The sequence below is a fragment of the Equus quagga genome, chromosome 1 (genome assembly GCF_021613505.1).
Source record: "Equus quagga isolate Etosha38 chromosome 1, UCLA_HA_Equagga_1.0, whole genome shotgun sequence".
NCBI lineage: Eukaryota > Metazoa > Chordata > Mammalia > Perissodactyla > Equidae > Equus > Equus quagga.
Genome location: NC_060267.1, coordinates 154,069,245 through 154,089,755, shown reverse-complemented (window position 1 = coordinate 154,089,755; position 20,511 = coordinate 154,069,245). Strand labels below are relative to the sequence as shown.

The following is a 20,511-nucleotide window of genomic DNA, read 5'->3' as shown; positions in this document are numbered from 1 at the left end:
GCTCTGGTTCTTTCTCTCTGCCAGTCTCTCTCCCTTCAGGTGGGGGTTTGGGGAAAGGGCATTCCAAGCACATAAAAACCAAAAACAAAGCTTAAAGAGAGGAAAAAAGCAATCTGGGACCTGCTGTTAGTTGAATTAGCTGGAGTGACGTGTGAGGGTGAGAAGATAAGCCACAGCAGATGAAGATGGCTGTGTACACAGGCTAAGGAGCTTATAATGTATCCTGAAAATTATAGGGCCCAAGTGAAGAGTTTTAAACAGTGGAATCACTTTCACATTTCAGAAAGATCACACCAGCAGCAGTGTGAATAATGGAGTGAGAAGGAGTCACACTGGAGCCAGGGGACCAGTTAGGATACTACTTTGGGAATTCAGTTGCAAGATTATGAGAGTCTGAAATGTGGTGGTGCTGCAGTGGAGAGAAGAATCTTTAGAGATTCCAGCTAAATTAACATCAATGGATTATCATGATTTAGAGATAGGATATAGGGATGAGACAGTGGGAGGAGTCAGGAACAACTCCTGGTTTCTGGTATTCACAATGAGGTAGGAATACATGCAGATGAGAAACATGGAACAAATACCAAGTTTGGGCCAAAGTGTGTGAGTTCAGCGGAGATTCTAAGCTATTCATGCTTTGACAAAGCCTGCATTTCAATACCACTCTAAGAACCAGAGTGACTAGGAATAGTGCCTCAACACATCACATTTAAATTCTACATGGTATTAAACAGTGAAGGCTAAGGCTTCCTTTTTTTCTTCCAGCTGAATTTACTCCACAGCATTCAGAAAAGTTATTCCTCTTTTTCTTGGCGGTATGATTTTCTATTCACAGCCTACAAGATGTAATTGTTCCCACTTTTTGTTACTATTTAGAATCAATTATAAAAATGACTACAATTGTATTTGAAAGACTTTATCCACCATTCAGTTGTTTGATATAACCCTCCACCTAGTAGATCAGTTAGATCACTTGCAGCTAATTCCTCTTGGTGGAACAGCCAGTGCTCATCAAAGTCAGATTCCATAGGTAAGATACTGAAGTTTCCAGACAATTCATCTCTGCTCTGTTCTGAGTTGTAGAAGTCTGGAATTTCCACTGAAGTCTTTGAGTACTTGAGCAGCTCAAAATGGTTCTGAGAACAAACATTTAGATTGGCTGTGTCTGCAAAGGAAACTGCAGTCTCTTTGCTCCTCATGGAATCCTGGATCCATGTGAGATCCATGTGAGATCCATGTCAGGCTTTCAAATTTTGAGGTAGAATGTGCCCAGGGAAAGAGATGAAGGAACAGTCAACTAACATCTCTGTCCTCAGGGCTAAGAATCATGCATGGCTGGCAAAGCCACCCTACTGGTACATATCCCATGTTCAGAGGCAGGCCATATAACATAGACCAGGGCACAGCAGTGGGACCGTGGAAATGGAATGCCTGCCTTCAGATCCTGGTGCTGACATCTACCAGCTGAAAGACCCGAGGCAATTTATTTAACTTCTCTGAGTCTAGGCTTTTTTCCATCTATAAAGTGGAGGTTGCTGTGAAAGGAAACATATTAATGTACATAAGAAGCATATAACAATCCTAACACGTAGAAAACTATGCAAGTTATGGCTATGATTATTGTTGACTCAGCATTTCTCTTTTGACTGCCCCTGCCATGCCTCTCCTATGCCTAGTGGACTAACATGCTCCTTTCAACAGAACCTGAGGTGACATACCTGCTTCTGGGGAACTGAGACCAAGGACTGTATGTGATTAGCTGACTTCTAGGGAAGACCTAAAGGTGGCTAATACTCTACATTTATAGCTAGAGCCTCTTGCGAGGCCCGAAGGAGAACATATTAAGGAAATTGCACCCTGCCCACCAAGGGAAGTTAACTTCTAAGTACACTAGTTATATCCAGTTTGATATGTAAGGTATAAGGCAGTATGTCAGGGCCTTCTGCCCAAGCATTTTGGCTAGAATAAAAGTCCCTCTTTGTCCAGCTTGAGAAGTGGCTGACTGATCCTCTTTGGAATGAGTTGGGCCAAGCCGTCCTACTCTACAGCCTCCATGAACTTATGGAAGGTCTAGATCTATTGAAATCTGAGTCCCTAGTTAGATCTGCAGACCCTGGAGAGTTAAGCACCAAAGCCAGGTCTGTTGCCTTATTTTCCAGGAAGTCCTGGTCAGTTTACTCCATGCTGGAAGCTGAATTTATGCAGAGATTTTTAGTGGTCAGAGGCTTAGGTCTATTTTTATTGAGAACAGGCTGTATACTTTTGATAGGTTAGTCTCTTGTTTCCACTAGTGGGATAAAGGGGGAAGTACCCATGTACTTGAAAGCGTCTGTAGTTCTTCAGCCTTGAACTTACTAGCTCTGCTGTGGAGGGTGATGGGCCACAGACAGTTCATCCATCTACTAATAGACCTAGGCACTATCATAAACTTTGTAATCAGTCTAGAGCCTTTGTGGGAAAAAATGGTGGTTAGCTCTTTCTGGAGGAATCTTTCATTAATGAAACTGAGTGACCTGTCTAGTGCTTCTGATGGAACCAAACCATTTTACCATCTAATAGCTCTATCAAATAGCTGGTATTTCATGACTCCACCATTTATTGAGGATAACAAGTGGTGGAATTCTGTTCCAGATACTTCCAGACCAGTAGCATTTGCACCTGTGGCCCTTCCAAGGGACAAAGGTAAGATTTTGAAAATCCTAGAAAGATCCAAATCCTACCCTATCGTTTCGTCTCCCTATAGGGTCCCAAGAGGAGAACTAGACATAGTACAATTAAAAATTTTTAAGTACTTTAGGGCTGAGCCAACTCTTGATGCCTCTCAATAGAGTTCTAGAAAAGTTGGTTAGTACAGATAAATTTGGTCTTAAGGTCTAAGTAGGACATTCTCTGTCCACAAATCTAAATGTTAGAATTTTTCCACCCACTGATTTGTTGCATAGTATAAGCACTCAAAGTGGTGAGCAGCATAATCAAATGAAAGGGCAGAGGAGAAAATAGTTTCCAAGGAAAATTTTGAAAGAATGAGTTGTTTGCTTTTCGATGCATATTGGAAAGTACTACAATAAAGAGAGATGCTCAAAAACAAAACAAGCAAACAAATGAAAACACGGATTGCAAGCAGCTTGGAATATGCTAGGTAAGAAAATAAAACTGTTCCTTATCTTCAGCCTCTCCGGCCAGAAAGAGATTCTCAAATTAGGATATGGCCTGGGGACTGAGATCAAGTCCAGGGCATGATTCTTGAATTATAACAGAAAAGACAAAGACCAAATCCAGGTGGTTTGCAGGAAAACATGGCCTCAGAGTAAAGACCCAATCAGAGGTGTGGCTGTAACACTGCAAAATATTACAAAGTGACTTTTAGTAGATCTTTCAGCTGGACAAAACCTCCTATAAATCTTAAAAGGCATGGTACTGCAACCACCTGATGTGCCCAAAGTGCTAGTAATTACATCTGGAGAGAGAGGGATGTCTGGACAAAAATGTGATTTTGACACATGGAATGAACTGGAATCAAATACATAGAAGACCCACTAAATTGTAGAGAAAATGATATTGCCATAGTACTACCAGCCTGAACTAAAAGAGACTGAAATTGTTTGAGGGGAGAAAAAAGACCTCCAAGCCTCCAATTTTCTATAGGCAAGAAACAGCCTGGGGAAACTTCTTAGCCACCAAAAAGAGGTCTAAGTTTCAATGTCTTCTTCAGAAGCAAATGAGGAAGATGATAGGAAAGGATATCTCAGAGGACAGAGCCAGGAGCTGTAGAAAACAATGGACTGGAGATCTTCCCTACCACCTCTCCACCCCAGCTTGTTTCCTCTTCCCCTGGGAATAGAACCCAGGTCTAATGAAGAAATATTTTCTACTCCCATAGCTGGGGAACTTGGCTAATTGCCTTGGCTAATTTCGGAATTGGCTAAGGACCAAGTTTCCTCCTTTTGAATGGAGGTGTTTATTGTGATTATCCTGTTTCCATATACTACTACATATTGTGTGGGTGTGGCGATGGGATGGGCCAATAATTTGTCTTTTTAGTTCATAAGTCCAGTTCATGTCTGGACCTGATGTAGATGATGAAGTCCGAAATGTTGAGCCTGATACCATGATTGGGTGAGACTTATGGGTGTCCATTGATGGGGATGGGGAATGTTTTCATATTGGAGGGATACGAATAATGTGGCCAAAGAGGTGGATAGTAATTTATTGAATTATTGATCCAAGTTCTTTGTGTCTTCCTGCAGTGCATCATTATCATGACCCTATCATGGGCAGAATGTGCTTCCCTGCCTTGTGACTTTGAGCTTGACTTCTTGCTTTGATCAATAAAATAGGGCTGAAGCAATGGTACCAATTTTTAGTCAAGGCCTTAAGAGGCTTTGGGTGCTTTTTCTTTTCTTCTTGTACCTCTGCCATCACCTTCAGAAGAACATGCCTTACCAAGCCCTCTGAATCAGGGAGGATGAAAGACCGTGGAGAAGACCCACACCCACGAAACTGCAGAATGAAGCAGAGCTGCCCCAGGTGATCTATAGATGTATAGAATAAAGGATTGTTGTTTTTTGACACTGAGTTTTGGGATGTTTTGTTATACAGCATTATTGTGGCAAGAGTTAACTTGTACACTTGGCTTCTTGGTTCCAGCAACAATTTCACAGACAAGCTGTGGTGTCAGCTTTCCAGCTGTATCTAGCCCGTTTGATATTTTCTCCTTAGAGTGGAACTACTATCTATAGTCATGCCTCCTGGATTGAACCCAGAGTGCTAGCCCAAGGCCTTCTGTCCCATGACTTTCCCAGGTTTGTCTAGATCTGGCCCAGACTGGCCCCTCAGCTAGTGCCCATTACCTAACCAGCACACAGTGGTGAGTTTTATTATAAACTGCCTCAGATTGCTTTATCAAGGAGGTAACATGTATAGAGATTATAAATAAATGGGATACCAACACCACCAACATATCACTAAGGGTTTATAAGAGTAGATTACTTCTTCCTTTTAAGTGTTTTTAGACTCTATAATAATCACATAGAGTGGAAATATGCCCACAATGGTGGAATGTCTTATTTGGCAAAGAAAAGTACACATGTATTCCCACTCCCCTTCTGTTCCCCATGCTTTCCTTTGCACTGTGGTATTGTGTCATAGGATTTTGAGTTGCAAAATCTAAGTTTGGGCTCGTATTTTACCTACTAGCTTGTCTAAGTCATATAACCAGTAAATGGAAAGGCCAGAATTTGAGTACATTTCTGTCTGGTTCCAGATCCCACACCCTTGATTATTGTCTGTATTGTTTAATCATCCGGTTGCTAGTTGGATGGTGGAATGATCTTCTAGTTTCCTCATATGTAAAATGGAGCTGGAACTATCTGAAGCAAAGCATTGTTTGAGGAATAAATTAGATATTTTATGTGAAATATTTTAAGTGCCTTATAAATCACCTTCTATTTATTCTGTCAGAAGGAAACCAAGTATGTGTTTAAGTACATTGCAATTAATAATTACTAAGATAAAATGTAATGACAGATTTGAAATGATCACTTGTTTTATTCTTGTATTACTCCATCTACTAGTCATCAATATCAGAATTCCTTTTTTCTCTTTTTTAAAATTAATCTTTGGAAACCATCGCTAGCAGCATTATGGTCTTCTCTGTGATAAGTATGTTAACAGCGTCTGTCTTCTAAGGGACATCTCACTGTTGAATTTTACCAATGGCTTTAAATCACTTTGCTTTCTTCACAGACATTAAGTTAAAAAAGGAAAGGGGAAAAAAGCCTTAATACTGATGGTAGTAGCAGGATTCTGTGTCATTTTGGATGCATGCTAGTAAATGTATGAATGCCTTTCACAGGGAGCCCAAGCATGCCCTCTTCCAGCAAGTTGGAATTTGGGCCCTGGCTCCAAAGATCTTTTGAATGCCAGGAAGCTCACCAAAATATATGATCAGAATTAATCTATTTTAGCAGTGACACTTGCTTATTATTACATGCAATTAAATTGCATAAATTTAAAATTTTATAAAACAATCCTTTTGCAATTTGCAGAGAGAAAGGAGAAGGCAGGAGAGAAATGTGAATGTGGTCATGCCCTTCTCTTCTGGAGCTTACAATCTAGTGATGGAAGAATGTAAACAAATGTAAGTGGTCCTCAGTGCAGAAAGTCCATTTGAAAATTGAGTGTCTGAAAGCAGAAGGGAGTTCTCTTCCCAGAGAGCTAAGGGGCAGTAATTTAAAAATCCCTTAATACAATTCCTTCAGTCTCTGGTGTCCCCTGCCAGAGGTGAGAAATCACCTCACAGAGTATGAGGTCAACAGACAACTTTAGAGCTGGGCTGCCAACAGCTTTTGTGGAGAAAGTTAAGCCAGAACTAGAACTCCCCTCTCAAACTCCTCCTTTGGTTCCTCTTGAATTGCAGAGAGGGCCAATGACAGTGCCATCTGACCTTTAAACCCCACTAGTGCTTGGCCTGAGGGGATTCAGTGATTCTACCAGCACAATTGGATCAGACCTTAGGTACTCCATATGACCACCACCATTTCCCCTTTCCACTTCCTGCTTAGTTGCCTGGCTGCAATCCATTGCCCCCTCTTCCTCCATAACCTCCGCTGTTACTATGGATGAAGTCAAGATATAGGAGGCATGGGAGGAGAGATTGGCAAGGGACACTCATCTTGGGTGGTGGCTCTAAGTGAGCTGGCAAGCACTTGGAGCCCCTTCACTACAGAGGGGCCAGGGTGCTTGTTTAGGGTAAGAGGCTGGCCAAGCAGCCTCCAACTTCTGCTCACAGTCCTTCTTCCCACACTCCCAAGGACTCCTGGCACCATCTCTCAGCAGCAGCTGTTCTCAGGCGGTGCCAGAGCTGGAAATTACCTATCTGTGAAAGCCTGACTTCTTCCAAGCAAAGGCGGATTAGAGTGTGAATATATGGCAATGTGTGAAAGTGGAGATTATTTGGAAATTGGGGTCCAACCTTATGGGAGTATGTGTTAAACACTTATGTGTTAAGTACTAGGGTGGAAAGGTGAAAGCAAATGAGAGTGAGATTAATTCTGACTGCAGGAACAGCTTCATGGAGACATTTCATGCATTCCATCATTCAATACTATGGTAATACAGGTTTTGTGCCAGGTACTAGTAACGTAATAGCGAACAAGCTACATGTGACCTCCAAGCCCATGGAACTGATACTGACTTTGGGCAAGTTGCTTTAGCCACTCTGTGCCTCACTTTCCTTATCTGAAAATTGGGATGATGATGATGATAATAATAATAATAACAATACTGATCTCCTAAAGTTGTTGAACAGAATAAAATGTATTAAGACGCAAAGTGCCTAGTGAGGTGCCTGGCGCATTGCATGTTCTGTAACTATCGTTACTATTTTTACAGTCTAGCTGGGGAGAGAGACCAGACCTGTGAAGCAAAGCCAGAATTTGAAGGTGGAAGAGTGGGCTGGCTGGAGAGGATGAAAGTCCCAGGCTGAACAAAGCACAGAAATGAGAAAAGCAAGAAGAACAAATACCTAACCCCAGTAACCAGAGTGCAGGGGGTGGAGGGCGTGATGGGAAGAATATTGTGCATTAAGGCTGGACCAGACAGGCTGGGCTTTGCTCAAAGAAAGCTTCATATATCACACTAAAGGGGCAGCACCTTCGTTCAGCAGGGGAGCCAGGTTTTGCAGTAGAGAAGAGCAATGACCACCAGAATCTCCAAGATTAAACACCCAAGGGTGCTGGGTGCTGCGACTGGCTTGGAATCACACCTTTCTGCTATTTGCATGCATGGAGCAGATGGGTGGGGGCAGTGGGCAGACATTACTGTGCCAACCTATGCCCCTGTGTCTGAAGAAATCCGTGCCCTGATGTTAGCTCAGATTGTTAGCTTCCACAGCGAGCGCCTTAGGGTTGCCAGCAGGCAGCCAGGGACTGGAAGGTTAGGTTCTCCACAAGTCTTATTAAACTTTCGCCTGCCTGGGAATAATGCAACACAGCCGCAGAGTTTTAAATGGCAAAGGGTCTCCAGTTGTCAGAAAGGTTACAGGTAGATACTTTCATTTGTCCTCCATGAAAGCTTAATATCCTTTTCTTCTGTTCAAGTCAACTTATAGGCCTCATTACTTCAAGTTCATCGGGCGGCTAGAGCAGACTTTTTGATTTTACTGTACTCTCAGAATCATGTTGGGGAAGAGCTAATGCATTTTTAACCAACGTCAGCAATTTAAAGCTCTTTGGTGCTGTAGCATATTAATACAATTGTTGGTAACTCTCGGAGAATGCTGTCTGTGTCAAGAGGGATTCCCACTATTGCAATGTGAGTTCCAGGGGGTAGGGACTACGTGTTCTTCCACTTCGTGACTCTCCCAGACCATAGCATAGTGCCTTGCACATGTTAGAGCATCAGTTCTATTTTTATATTGATTTTCAAATTTCTGCCAATCTAGCCTGTTCAAAAATGTTTTCTGACAAGTTTTATACTTAAACATTTTTGGTTTGAACCTAAGGTGATTGTTGCTTTTTTCTTCCATTTCCCCCAACCCTGACAGCAGACACATGCTCCATGGGTTTTCCATTGCTATAGTAATGCAGGGTATCAGGCAACCCCGAAATGCCAGTGGCAAACAACAAAGCACATTTTTTAGTTTGGGAGCCTGCAGCGTTCAGCCTACTTGGTTACTTTCAGCTGATCTCACTCATGTGTCTGTGGTCAGCTGCAGGTCTACTTAGGTGTGGTTCTGTTGATCTTCTAGGCTCATCCACGTATCTGGGGACCAGCTAGCAACTGATGATCTAGGGCAGTGTCAGGTGGGGAAATTGGGGCAACTCAGCTCTGTTTTGTGTGCCACCTTTCATCTTCCAACAGGCTGGCCCAGGCATGTTCTTGTAGCAATAGCAGAGGAGCAAAAGCAAGAGTAAGCCTTGTTCTGTCAGTGCATTCCAAGCCTCTGCTTTCATCACGTTTGCTAACATCCTGTTGGCCAAAACAAGTCACACGGCTAATCCCAGAGCCAGAGTCAGTGAACATAGAGCTGGGCCTTTAATGCAATCCATCTATTACACATGCTTATTGAAAAAGGAAGAGAAAATTTCAATAAGAAAATGCAAGTCACCTGCAATCCTACCAACTACAGATAAATCATTGTTGACATTTAAAAAAATCCTTGCAGCTTGTTTCCAAGTAAATACATACTTTTAAAAGCACATATGAAATGTCAATCACATAATTGTTTTCAGTGCCTTTTTATTTTAACTATATATTGTGAATATATGTTTATGCCATAAAATATTGTTCTTCAACATGATTTTTAATGATTGCTTAGTATTTCTATTGCTATGTATTTAAATCCATACAATGAAATACTCTCTTGATGGACATTTAATTTGTTTCCATGTTTTCACAATTATAAACCACTCTGCCATGAACATCCTTATGCCTTCTTTATATACATTCTTTTTTTTCCAAGTCATTTCCGGAAGAGGAGTTAATAAGTCAGAGTGTCTGCACAGTTCTAAGGCTTTTTACATCTACCATTTATCTTCCATCAGAGGTATATGAAAGGGTCTTTTTCTCTGTTAGACTGAGGTTTGGTTTGTACTTGAATTTTATGTTACTTGTAACAGTGCACTGGGTTAATCTTTGTCTTAAAGAACATTGACTAAACAACTATGAGATGGTAGTTTTTTCTCCTAATTCCTTAGAGAGGGATGAAAATTAGCATTAATGTAGGCTACCGACTTGGGCCTGAAAGCGACTGAGGTAAGAATAATAAATCAGGCAATGGACAGGGAGAAGAGAAAATGTTAAAAGAAACACTTGATTTAGCCACTAAATGTCCTTTTGGTCACTCACTCTTGTGACAAATACTAGTGGAGGATCATTGGGCTGGAAAACGTTTTGGTGGACTGATAAATTTAAAAATCTAGGATGTTACAGTCCAATGTGGGCAAGGGTAGGGAAGTAGAGGTGCTTTAGAGAATAAGATCAATTTCTACGGATTCTTTTTATTAAGGTGGTCATGTGGCTTTCCTTCATGTATTATAATCATGATCAGTGAATTTTTTGATGTTAGAATACTTAGCTGATTATTTTCAAAATCCACCTTTCTTGTACGAAATTGAAATTGCTTCTAATAAGAGCATGAAGTCTATTTTATTTTCCATCCACATGTGGGATTATTTTGTGTATTTGTAATTTCTGTTTTTAGTGCCCAGAGAAAAACTGGCTTTGGGTGATGGTTCTTGTCTCCTTGCACAAAGTATTTAAATTCATTCAAAAGCATTATTGCTCCAAAATTTTGACCTTATACATAATGGACCATGAGTACCTCCTTCCCAGGGTCTAGGCTTTATTGCTAATCCCTGGACCTAGGACAGCAGGCAATATTGTTTATAAATATTTATTGAATAAAAAATTATTTCATAATTAGATATTTTCTGAATAAACTAATTGATGGAATTTATATTTTGAAAGTATCTGGAACAAACACCCTTGCCCAAATGAGGATTAAATTTGCCATCTAACTTAGCCTTTCCAACTGTGTAAGTCCAAGTTCCCAAAATTGATTGAACCTTGAATGTTTTCACAGTTTAGCACTTAATTACACATGGGCATGTATGCTTCATTGCTTCTTTCATGTGTGTAGTAACCAGTCTCCAAGATGATTCTCGCCTTCTGGTATTCACACTCTCATGTGGGGTTCACTTGTGTAACCATTAAGGTATCACAAACATGACAGAGCGTGACCTCCAGGGCTAGGTCATAAAAGACGTCGTGGCTTCCACTTTTCTCTCTTTTGGATCACTCATCTGGAAGAATCCAGCTGCACGTCATGAGGACACTCCAGCAGCCCTATAGAGAGTTTCACATGGTGAGAAACTGAAGCCTCCTGCCAACAACCAGCACTAACTTGATAGCCATGTGAGTGAGCTCTTTTGGAAGTGATCCTCCAGTGCTCGTCAAGCCTCTGGATGTCAGTAGCCCAGGCCAATATCTTGACTGCAATCTTATGAGACGCCCTGAGCCAGAACCTCTAGGCTAAGCCACTCCTAGATTCCTGACCCATAGAAGCTGCATGTGATAATAAATGTTCATTGTTTTAAGCTACTAAGGTTTTGGGGTAATTTGTTACACAGCAATAGATAGTTAATATAATGTGTGACAGGCTTGTCTCATCAAATAGATTGTAAGCTTCTTAAAGAAAAGAACCATATCTTTGATTTCTCATAGTGACTTACCTGGTATTGAGATAATATTAGTCAAAATTAATGATGTTAATGCTTCACAATTACCTCTAGTCAAGTCAACAAATATTTGTTTAATCCCCACCAGACATTCTTCTAGGAGCTAACAAAAGCAGTACACAAAAAGGAACAAAGTAAATGCTAGTGGATAAGACATATAGTAATTTTAAAAAGTAGGTGTGGACCAGGTCAGGGAAGATAGGAAGCTAAGAAGAAAAATAAAACAAAAATGGGGGCTGCTATTTTATATATTTGATATAGGGTGTCAGGAAAGCTTCCTCTGATGAGACTTTTGGGCTGAGAGCTGTGTATGTATCTGGGAAAGAGCATCCCAGGCAGAGGGACCACAGTTCAAAGGCCTTGAGACTGGAAAAGTGTGGCAACTCTGATACAGCCAATGCGGCTAAGGCTGAGTTCACTATTTGTTGCAGATTTCACTAGTCAGTTCATTGAGTTTCTCTCAAATCAAACTTTACATCTAAATCTCTCTTGGTGGCTTGAACCTCTCTTTTCCTTGTTTTCTGAATTTGAACAGGATACCGGATATTGTCCACTTTAAATAGACCTGTTTATGTAAATGAGTCATTATATAAACCTATAAATGTGGCTGATGAGTCAAATAGGCTAATATTTGTAGCTAGAATGAAGAATTAGAAAATATACTGATTGTGCCTTTCTTTCATTGCTTCTGCCACTTGAAGCTTTCTGACTTCATTAAAGCCATTACTACCCACCACTATATTATATAGCTTTTGTAGTAACACAAATATGTTTGAATGTTTCTGACTTTGCAGGAAATAATCAGGTTCAATTAATATATGTTTATCAAGACATAAGGGCTCAAATTGAAAAGTAATTAGCTCTCCCAACAGAAGAACAAATAAAATTCTGTTTCCTAAGTGTTCTGTCATTCTGTGCTGTGAGTTTCATCGCTTTTCCCTCTCTTGCTGAAAGAAACATATGTCACAATGAATCCAATGATCACTGAATAATGAGTCCTGCCTTGATTACAGTGTGTTGGTGATCATAAATAAGTGAATTGTGTTTGCATTTCAGAGATACCTGATTTTATTTTATTTTATTTTTTTTGGTGAGGAAGATTGGCCCTGAGCTAAGGACATCTGTGCCAGTCTTCCTCTATTTTGTATGTAGAACACCGCCACAGCATGGCTTGATGAGTGATGTGTAGGTCCATGCCCAGGATCTGAACCCGTGAACCCCAGACTGCTGAAGCAGAGCATGCAAACTTAACCACTATGCCAGTGGGCCAGCCCCTAGATACCTGAATTTTTTAATCTTGTATTTCACCTCAGATAAACAGGTTTATCCTTATTTAATAAGTAAACACTCCTCTGAGAGGTATAATCCAGAACTTAAACTCACATTTAACATTGTCATGTAAACAAGAGCTTCTGCATTGATCTCCTATGGCAGTAACTGGTGTTCTCTTCTTACAAAGCCAACTGACTCTTTTCTTGCTTGTTCTCTTTTATAAACACAATCTTGGCAAATTAATGAATCACTTTATTTGTGCTCTAATTCTGAAGAGTAGAATTCATAGGAGGGAAGGGGGGAGTAGAGAGAAAGAATCAAAGAGAGAAAGTTTGAAAGAGAGAGACACAGAAACAGAGAGAAGCAAAGACAGAAAATTTCTGTAGTGTGTGTGTGTGTGTGTGTGTATCTAGGGGTAAGAGTGTGGAGAGATCACCACTGAGATATAACCAGAAAGAAAAAAGGATAACTATTAGAAAGGAGGATTTGTTTGTGAGAATGAAGAAGAGTATGTTATTAACAAAAAAAAAGTACCAAAAAAAGTAATTACTGTACATGTTTTTCTTCTTAAATAAAAGTAAGAGGCCATTCAAATTCTAAGGCAAAATATTAGAAATAACTAAAAAGAAATGCACTTAATAAATAGTTTACCAGGAAACCTACTACTTTACATTTTTATCAAAGCAAATTAATTTAAAATATTTGAGGAACAGGCATGTATAGTATCATTTATAATTAATTTTTCTCAGCTCTAAATACATCTACTGTGTAGCATAGGTTATGAAAACAGTGAGTTCTTTAAATCTTTAAATCTCTACAGAATTATTTTATTAGCCTAGTCATGCATAGACAAAGGTAATTTTAAAATATCTTTTTTTGGTGCATATTTAATTAATCTCAAGTGTTTAAAACATAGAGACACTTGGATATGATAATAATTTACCAAAAAGTTTAACTTTGATGGAAAGCAAGCAAATGAATTTGCAAAATGTAAAGAAATTTCAGTCTTTCTTACTAATTATTCTTCATGAGCTGTAATACCAATGACCTTACAAATTTGGCATAAATGTAAACATATGCTGACATCTATTAAGGTCTTTAAAACACATTTTTTTTGGATTGACAGAACCTCAAGAATTTGATTCTCTTAAGAGCTTTAAATATTCATTCTCCTAAGAAATGATTGTCTCTTAAGAGCAATTTTAAGAGAATTGAGGGGCAATTTTTTTTTTTTAAAGATTTTATTTTTTTCCTTTTTCTCCCCAAAGCCCCCCAGTACATAGTTGTATATTCTTCGTTGTGGGTCCTTCTAGTTGTGGCATGTGGGACGCTGCCTCAGCGTGGCTTGATGAGCAGTGCCATGTCCACGCCCAGGATTCGAACCAACGAAACACTGGGCCACTTGCAGCGGAGCGCGCGAACTTAACCACTCGGCCACGGGGCCAGCCCCAGAGGGGCAATTTTATTGAAGAGAAAACTTTCAACAATCCTTCAAATGTTTTAAGTAAAACAAAAAAACAACAAACAAACAAACAAACCAAAGCAATAAGTCTTCACAAATATTTTCCCCCAAAGACTCCTTCCTTTTGGAAACACTGTATTTCAAAGGAAACTTAATCTGAGTGTTCCTGATTCATTTCTGCAGCTCAGAGCCATTTCAGACACCAACACATCTTATAAACCTTTTTATAAGCCTTTTGAAATATTTTTTTTTTTTGAACTAGAAAGTCATGTTTTGTTGGCACAAATGGAGCTTGAGGTGCAGGAGAAAAAGTTAGCTTGGAGCCCACAGAGTTCAAGTGACTCCAAACAAGGTAAAAGCCATTCTTCCAGTCTCAAATGAGATTGAAATAAAGATTAGAAATGTTCACTGTGTGATAGCATTTGTGAGCCAAAGATTTAAAAAAGAAGTAAAAAGTTCTCTTGAAACCGTTAAATATCTAAGGCCCAAAAGAAATTCTACCCAAAGTAAAATAAGTTGGAACTTCTTGAATTTGCTTGGTGTGCACTTTAATAATTTTTTGAATTTGGAGATGAATATTGTTAAAAACACATTTTTTTAGCTTTTTGTATTTATATTGCTGGCTGTCTTAGTTGGAGTTTCCCCTAGAATCAGACAAGATTTGAGCTTTAGGAAACACAATAGGAAGGTAGGGAAGTAACAGGAATGGGGCCACTAAAGCTGTGTTATCAACAAGTTACCCTGTGGGCAACTGGAGCTCAGTCCTTCTGGGGTAACTGGGAGCCGACGCAGGGCACACACCCCAGACCTATCCCACCCAGAGGGTGAGGAAACTGGGCTATTCATATACAAGTTCCCACTGGTCACTGGTTAAGGGCTGCTCCTGGAGGATGGTAATTCCCCATGCTTTTGGCCTGCCGTGCACACGGGAATGCACTGAGATGGTCAGGACCAAGGTGATATGGGATATGTAAACCACATGTGCTACTCTAACACATTCTATTTTATTTCAGAATAACACCATAGGAGGTTTATGGTGGAGAATCAAGAAAAACTTTCAGTGAGTTTGTTAAATCAATTTTTCAAGCAAAAGGAGGTTTGTAATTGTTCAAATGATTTGAGGACCTTAATTACTCAGAGTTTAAAAACCAAACTCAATGTGTATTTGCTTTGGCACTCCACTTTCCTTTACATGGATGATAATAGCTAACAATTATTAAACACTTTTGTGTCTGGCACTGTGCTAGGTGCATAAACTTGTAATAAAACATTTAATCCTCATAGCCACTCAATGAGATATGTGCTACTATTATCTGTGTTTTACAGATGAGGAAACTGACACACAGAAAGGTTCTTTAGCTTGCCCAAGATCTTGTAGCAGAGCACAGGTTCAAATTCAGTCTGCTCCAGAACTATGCTCTTCAGCACTTCATATACTTCCTCACTGGATAATCCAGTGTATATTATTTAACCCATTCTACATTTCTTCTTTTGTATTTAAAGTCATGGTGATTACTAACCTTACTAACAGCTGTGAGTAGAGATGGATGTGGAACCAGTGTGCTCTTACCACATCTACATCACAAGTGCACATTTGGATCGCAGCCTTTACAGAGCCTATCAGTGTGGTGGCTAATCATTGCCTGAAGTCTAAGTGCCGAGATTGCTCGTCCTCATCTGCTGATGGGCTTTCCCAGTGACGTTTGGGGCTGTCCATTGTCTGAAATGGGGCATCAGTCCTTTTCCCACCCATCTTGGAGGAGGAGTGATATGAGAAGGTTATATTTGGAACATGCGTCTTCTTTCTGCGTCTTGACTTTCACCGAGTTTTCAACCTTGTGGGAATTCATGGTTATCATGAAATCAAACTAAACTTAAAAATAAAGTTATGGAACAGAAAAACACCTTTGGGGACAAATAAAGGCAGAACATAGGAGTGTTTCAAAACACACAGAAATTGCGCACATGCGCAACAGACTGAAATGTTATAGACAAGGCCACCTCTTTATTGTCCCTTGGCATATGAGTGAAAGCAAACATTTTGGGTTTGTCTACACGTAGTGCACCATTTAAATTTGTTCCATATGATATTTTGTAAACAGAAACTGTTCTTTTAGCAAATTGGTGAGCATGTCTTTGTCTGAAAGGGTAAGGTTGAAATAGTCATTCGTTATGGCATATTTATTCATGTGCTTTTAATTGAAAGGTTATTATGTGCCCTACAAACAGGAGGTGGGTTGGGGAAAAGCCATCATAAGAAAAGTGATATCGCTTTTCGAAAGCTATTGAATGAACAGTTTAGGAGGTAAGTCTATGTATTTGCTTTCCAGTTAGTAGTAGGGTAAATAAAAATCTAGTATGAACGGACATTTATAATTTTGTGCACTTTTGAATTGTTTGGTTTTTTATAACTTTCAAGTCCTTAAAATTTTTAAATTAGTCAAAATTTCTTTTGGTTTCAAATATATTACTGAAAATTAAAGTGCAAAGGCAGGGAATTCAAAGTTGGAAATATTCATGTGTTCTTATAAAAAAAGAAAGTGCTGTTTCTTAATGTGGCCTAGAGGCCAATATTAATTCTATCTTCTGTAAAGAGAAGAAAGTGATCCCCAAAAATGATGGAGTGGTGAGTTTTACCCCAAGCTCCAGGAAAGCTGTTTTCCAGGTCTTATTTCAAGACCTCATAATACAAAGTGGGGAAAGAATAAAGAGGTAAGCATAAACAGACACTTTTCTGGAAGGGGAAACCATTCTAACTGTTAAATTCTTGGAAAGAGTAAACAAAACTAGTCTCCTTATTTCACAGAACTCGGTGAAAGTAATTTACTTGGCTTTTTAAAGGCTGCAGTAGGCTTTTAAATGAAGCCTGTGAAGCATCCCAGAGAGTGCATGGGCCAGGGCCCATGTCCACACAAGCTGAGTGTAGGATGCAGAGAGCACAGAGCAGCTGCCTTTCTGGATAAGAAAGACCAGGTCCCAGCTTGTCCAGGGAAGCAACCTTTTATAAGAGGACATAAGTGCCCAGTGATCACATTTTGCCATGAAAAATTGATGATAAACGTATATGCTGAGGGTTATAAGAAAAATGGGTTATGAGAAATTCCGGGAATGGATGAACAGGCAGCAGAGATGATGACAGCATTTTGTTCATATTATCATTTACTTTTCTTGATTGCTGACATAGTATTTGGAACTGAGTGAGATGTTTAATAACCAGCAGTAGAAGGAGATACAGGTTGAAGGAGGAATCATTCACTGTGTATGAGCTGGGAAGATGGCCCAGCTGTGGCAGCCATCTTTGGGGAGGCTTTATGGCCCCTGAACATAAAGAAATTTATATTCCCTGAGATTCTGCGGCATCCTCCCCAGCTATTTGTTTCTATTCAGGGCCGGCTTTATCTTAATTCTTCTTTGGTGATAATCATGATGCTGAGTGATTTTATTCCAAGTTAGGGCAGCCGTAGATGGCTTTGCAGTTCAGATTATTCAAAGAAACAACTTTTACCTCCTAGTATAACTTGTAGTCACCAGTTGGTCTTAAACTGGCAATTTTTAAAAAATTCTTTTTATATTTTGGTGCAACCCCATTTTCCCTCAGAATGTTAACTCTACTTATTCCTCAAGGACTACTTGGACTTGAGTATACTGATATATTTTATTTTCAGTTTTACTGTCCATCTCTAGCTGAGACTGACTCTGGTTGCTTATGTGCAAAAGGACTTTAACTAATACATTAGCCTAAGAAATAGTGCAAAGAAACACCAGGATTGCTTAATCAACGTGGCAGCTCTATCTGCAAAAGTTAAAAAAAAAAAATGCCAAAGTAGTCTTGGCTGTATTAGCAGCATCAGGCAATTATGGAATCTGCTGCAATAAATGGCCAAGGTTATGGCACCCATAAAGTTTAATTTGCATTCTGAATATTATGATGTGTTCACTGAGAATACAAAGCAGACTCTGCAGGATATGAGCAGCTAAATTATAGTACATTTCAGGATTTCTTTGGTTCATGCAAAGGCAGGAGGAGAATGGCTTGCTGGTGTGTGGTCGGCTTCAACCTTCGCCTCCTTCAGCAGGACATACAGAGTATCGAAGTAGATGGTCCTTCTGGGGCTACTCTTGGAGGAGACACAGTCACCAGATGGTCTGATGTAAATTGTGATTGGCCTGCACTACAGCCAATAGGATTATCTGGGTCATTTTGGGGATTAATGTAGATAGCGAGAAGATTGATTAGGTTGCCATGATTGGAACCTGCTGGTAAGAGGATGAAAACGATTTAGCCAATTGTGCCAAATGTGTGTAATTCCAAGACACCCAGTGAGAAACTGAGCTGTCATTGTGCAGAGACTCTGAAATTCAATGAGGATCTCATTGCTGGAGAACTAAAACAAAAAGGAAATTAAATTTCCTGATCAATGAAATATATAGGCATGACACTACTCCAGGGGAAACGGTGCTAAGCCCATACCACTTTCACACGGCTTCCTCACATTTATCCATCATGTATGCATCCGTGGACAAGGAAGGGAGGCCAGGGCTCTCACTTATGCTGATCAGCTTCTCTGCTTGACCACATGAGTCTCCTCTTCTTTTTTACCCCATTCCTGGGCACCTTCCATGTGTCAGGGTTTCCAGTGAACCAATATGGAAGCAGCCCATTGAAAACTTCCCAGTTTGTATAACTAGAGGTATCCTTCCAGTACATTTGCCTGCTCCTCAACTAACTGCTCTATCGTGGCCACTAGCATAACGGGCATCAGAAGCAGAAAATCCTAGGGAAGTCTTTTTGGTGACAAGAAGTAAATTTTAGGACACCAGGAGAGAGTGCGGGTGAGAGTGAGAGCCTGACCAGAAGTATTTCACCATCCTTTATTCCCTAAAAATACAGTGCCAAGCCACACTCAAAGATGACCCTAATAGAAGGTGAGGGTCTTCAGTTATCTAATGCTCCAGAACATGAAGCCTGGCTTGGTCTATTCAATCTTGCATGTGAGGTGGGGCAGGGAGGTCAGGGGAGAGAGGAAAAGAAGACAGTGGTGCTCCATAGTTGAGGTTGAGGCTCTGAACACCACAGTTGACCTTTCCGAAGCAGGAACAGTCCTGGCCCTTTTTATTGCATTACTGAGGACAGGAACGGGGGTGCCAGCTGTGACCTCCAAACAGAGCTCCTTCATCTCAAGGAGCTTCAATCCTTGAACAAGGATTTAAAATTTTTCTCCTCATTTCTTTGGTAAGTGAATTAGCATAATCTTTTTTAAAAAGAGAGGTTTTTTTGTAAATCATATATCTGATAAGAGGTTAATATCCAAAATATATAAAGAACTCATACATCTCAACAACAAAAAAACAGCCTGATCAAAAAATGGGCAGAGGGTCTGAACAGACTTTTGTCCAAAGATAAACAGATGGCCAACAGGGACATGAAAAGATGTTCAACATCACTAATTATTAGGGAAATGCCAATCAAAACTACAATGAGATATTACCTCATACCCATAAAAATGGCTATTATTAAAAAGACAAGAAATAACAAGTGTTAAAGAGGATATGGAGAAAACAGAACCCTTGTACACTACTGGTGTGAATGTAAATTAGTGCAGCCACTATGGAAAAGGGTATGGAGATTTCTCAAAAAATTAAGACTACCATGTGATCCATCTATTCCACTTCTGGGTATTTATCCAAAGAACACAAAAACATTAAGTTGAAAAGATATATGCACGTCTATGTTCATTGCAGCATTATTCAGAATAGCCAAGACTTGGAAGCAACGTAAGTGCCCATCAACAGATTAATGGATAAAGAAGGTGTGGTATCTATCTATCTATCTATCTACACACACACACACACACACACACACACACAGAATGGAATATTACTCAGCCATAAAAAGATGAAATTGTGCCATTTGCAACAACATGGATGAAACTTGAGGGTACTATGCTGAGTGAAATAAGTCAGAAAGAGAAAGGCAATTACCATGTGACTTCACTCATATGTGGAAGATAAATGAACAGAGATACAGAGAACAGATTGGTGGTTACCAGAGGGGAGGGAGGTTTGAGGGAGGCAAAAGGGGTACAGGAGGATACGTGTATGGTGACAGATGGCAACCAGACTTTTGGTGGTGAACATGATGTAATCTATACAGAAGTCAAAATATAATGATGTACATCTGAAATTTATATAATGTTATAAACCAATGTGACCTCAATAAAAAAAGTAAAGGTTTTTTGGCAAAGAATTTTAATTGTAGATATCTTAGGCAATAAGGCAGAATACATACATACACATCAGCAAACAAGAAAGCCTGTATAAACAAATGCAGGAAGCACACTAAACAATTTTAAACTGTTGCTATATAATCACTCAGAGAAAAATATAACATAGGAAGAAGAAAATAAAAATAATCCATAATCCCTCGCTGGGGTTTTGGTGTACTTCCTTCTAGTCATTTGTCTGTGTGTGGGTGTGTGAATAGTTTTATAAAAATTGTATCTTTGGTATATGCACACATCACATATGCATTTCCAT

At 39.7% G+C, this 20,511-nt stretch overlaps 1 protein-coding gene across 3 annotated transcripts in view; it reads left to right on the top strand.

Annotated features, from left to right (window-relative positions):
* The window catches only part of ZCWPW2 (zinc finger CW-type and PWWP domain containing 2), a 150,001-nt gene extending 138,951 nt beyond the window's left edge, over nucleotides 1-11,050 (top strand). The window contains exons 8-11 of one of the 3 annotated variants that reach the window (XR_006889308.1): nucleotides 2,632-2,682; nucleotides 4,248-4,527; nucleotides 6,048-6,139; nucleotides 7,393-11,050. Coding sequence is in view for 1 of the 3 variants with exons in the window: in XM_046665760.1 (XP_046521716.1) it covers nucleotides 2,632-2,828 (197 nt within the window). In the remaining 2 variants the exon portion in view is untranslated. Of the gene's footprint in view, nucleotides 1-2,631; nucleotides 4,814-6,047; nucleotides 6,140-7,392 lie in introns of those variants that run through there. The other 2 variants (XR_006889307.1, XM_046665760.1) reach the window with 2 other exon arrangements.
* Nucleotides 11,051-20,511: the final 9,461 nt, after the last annotated feature.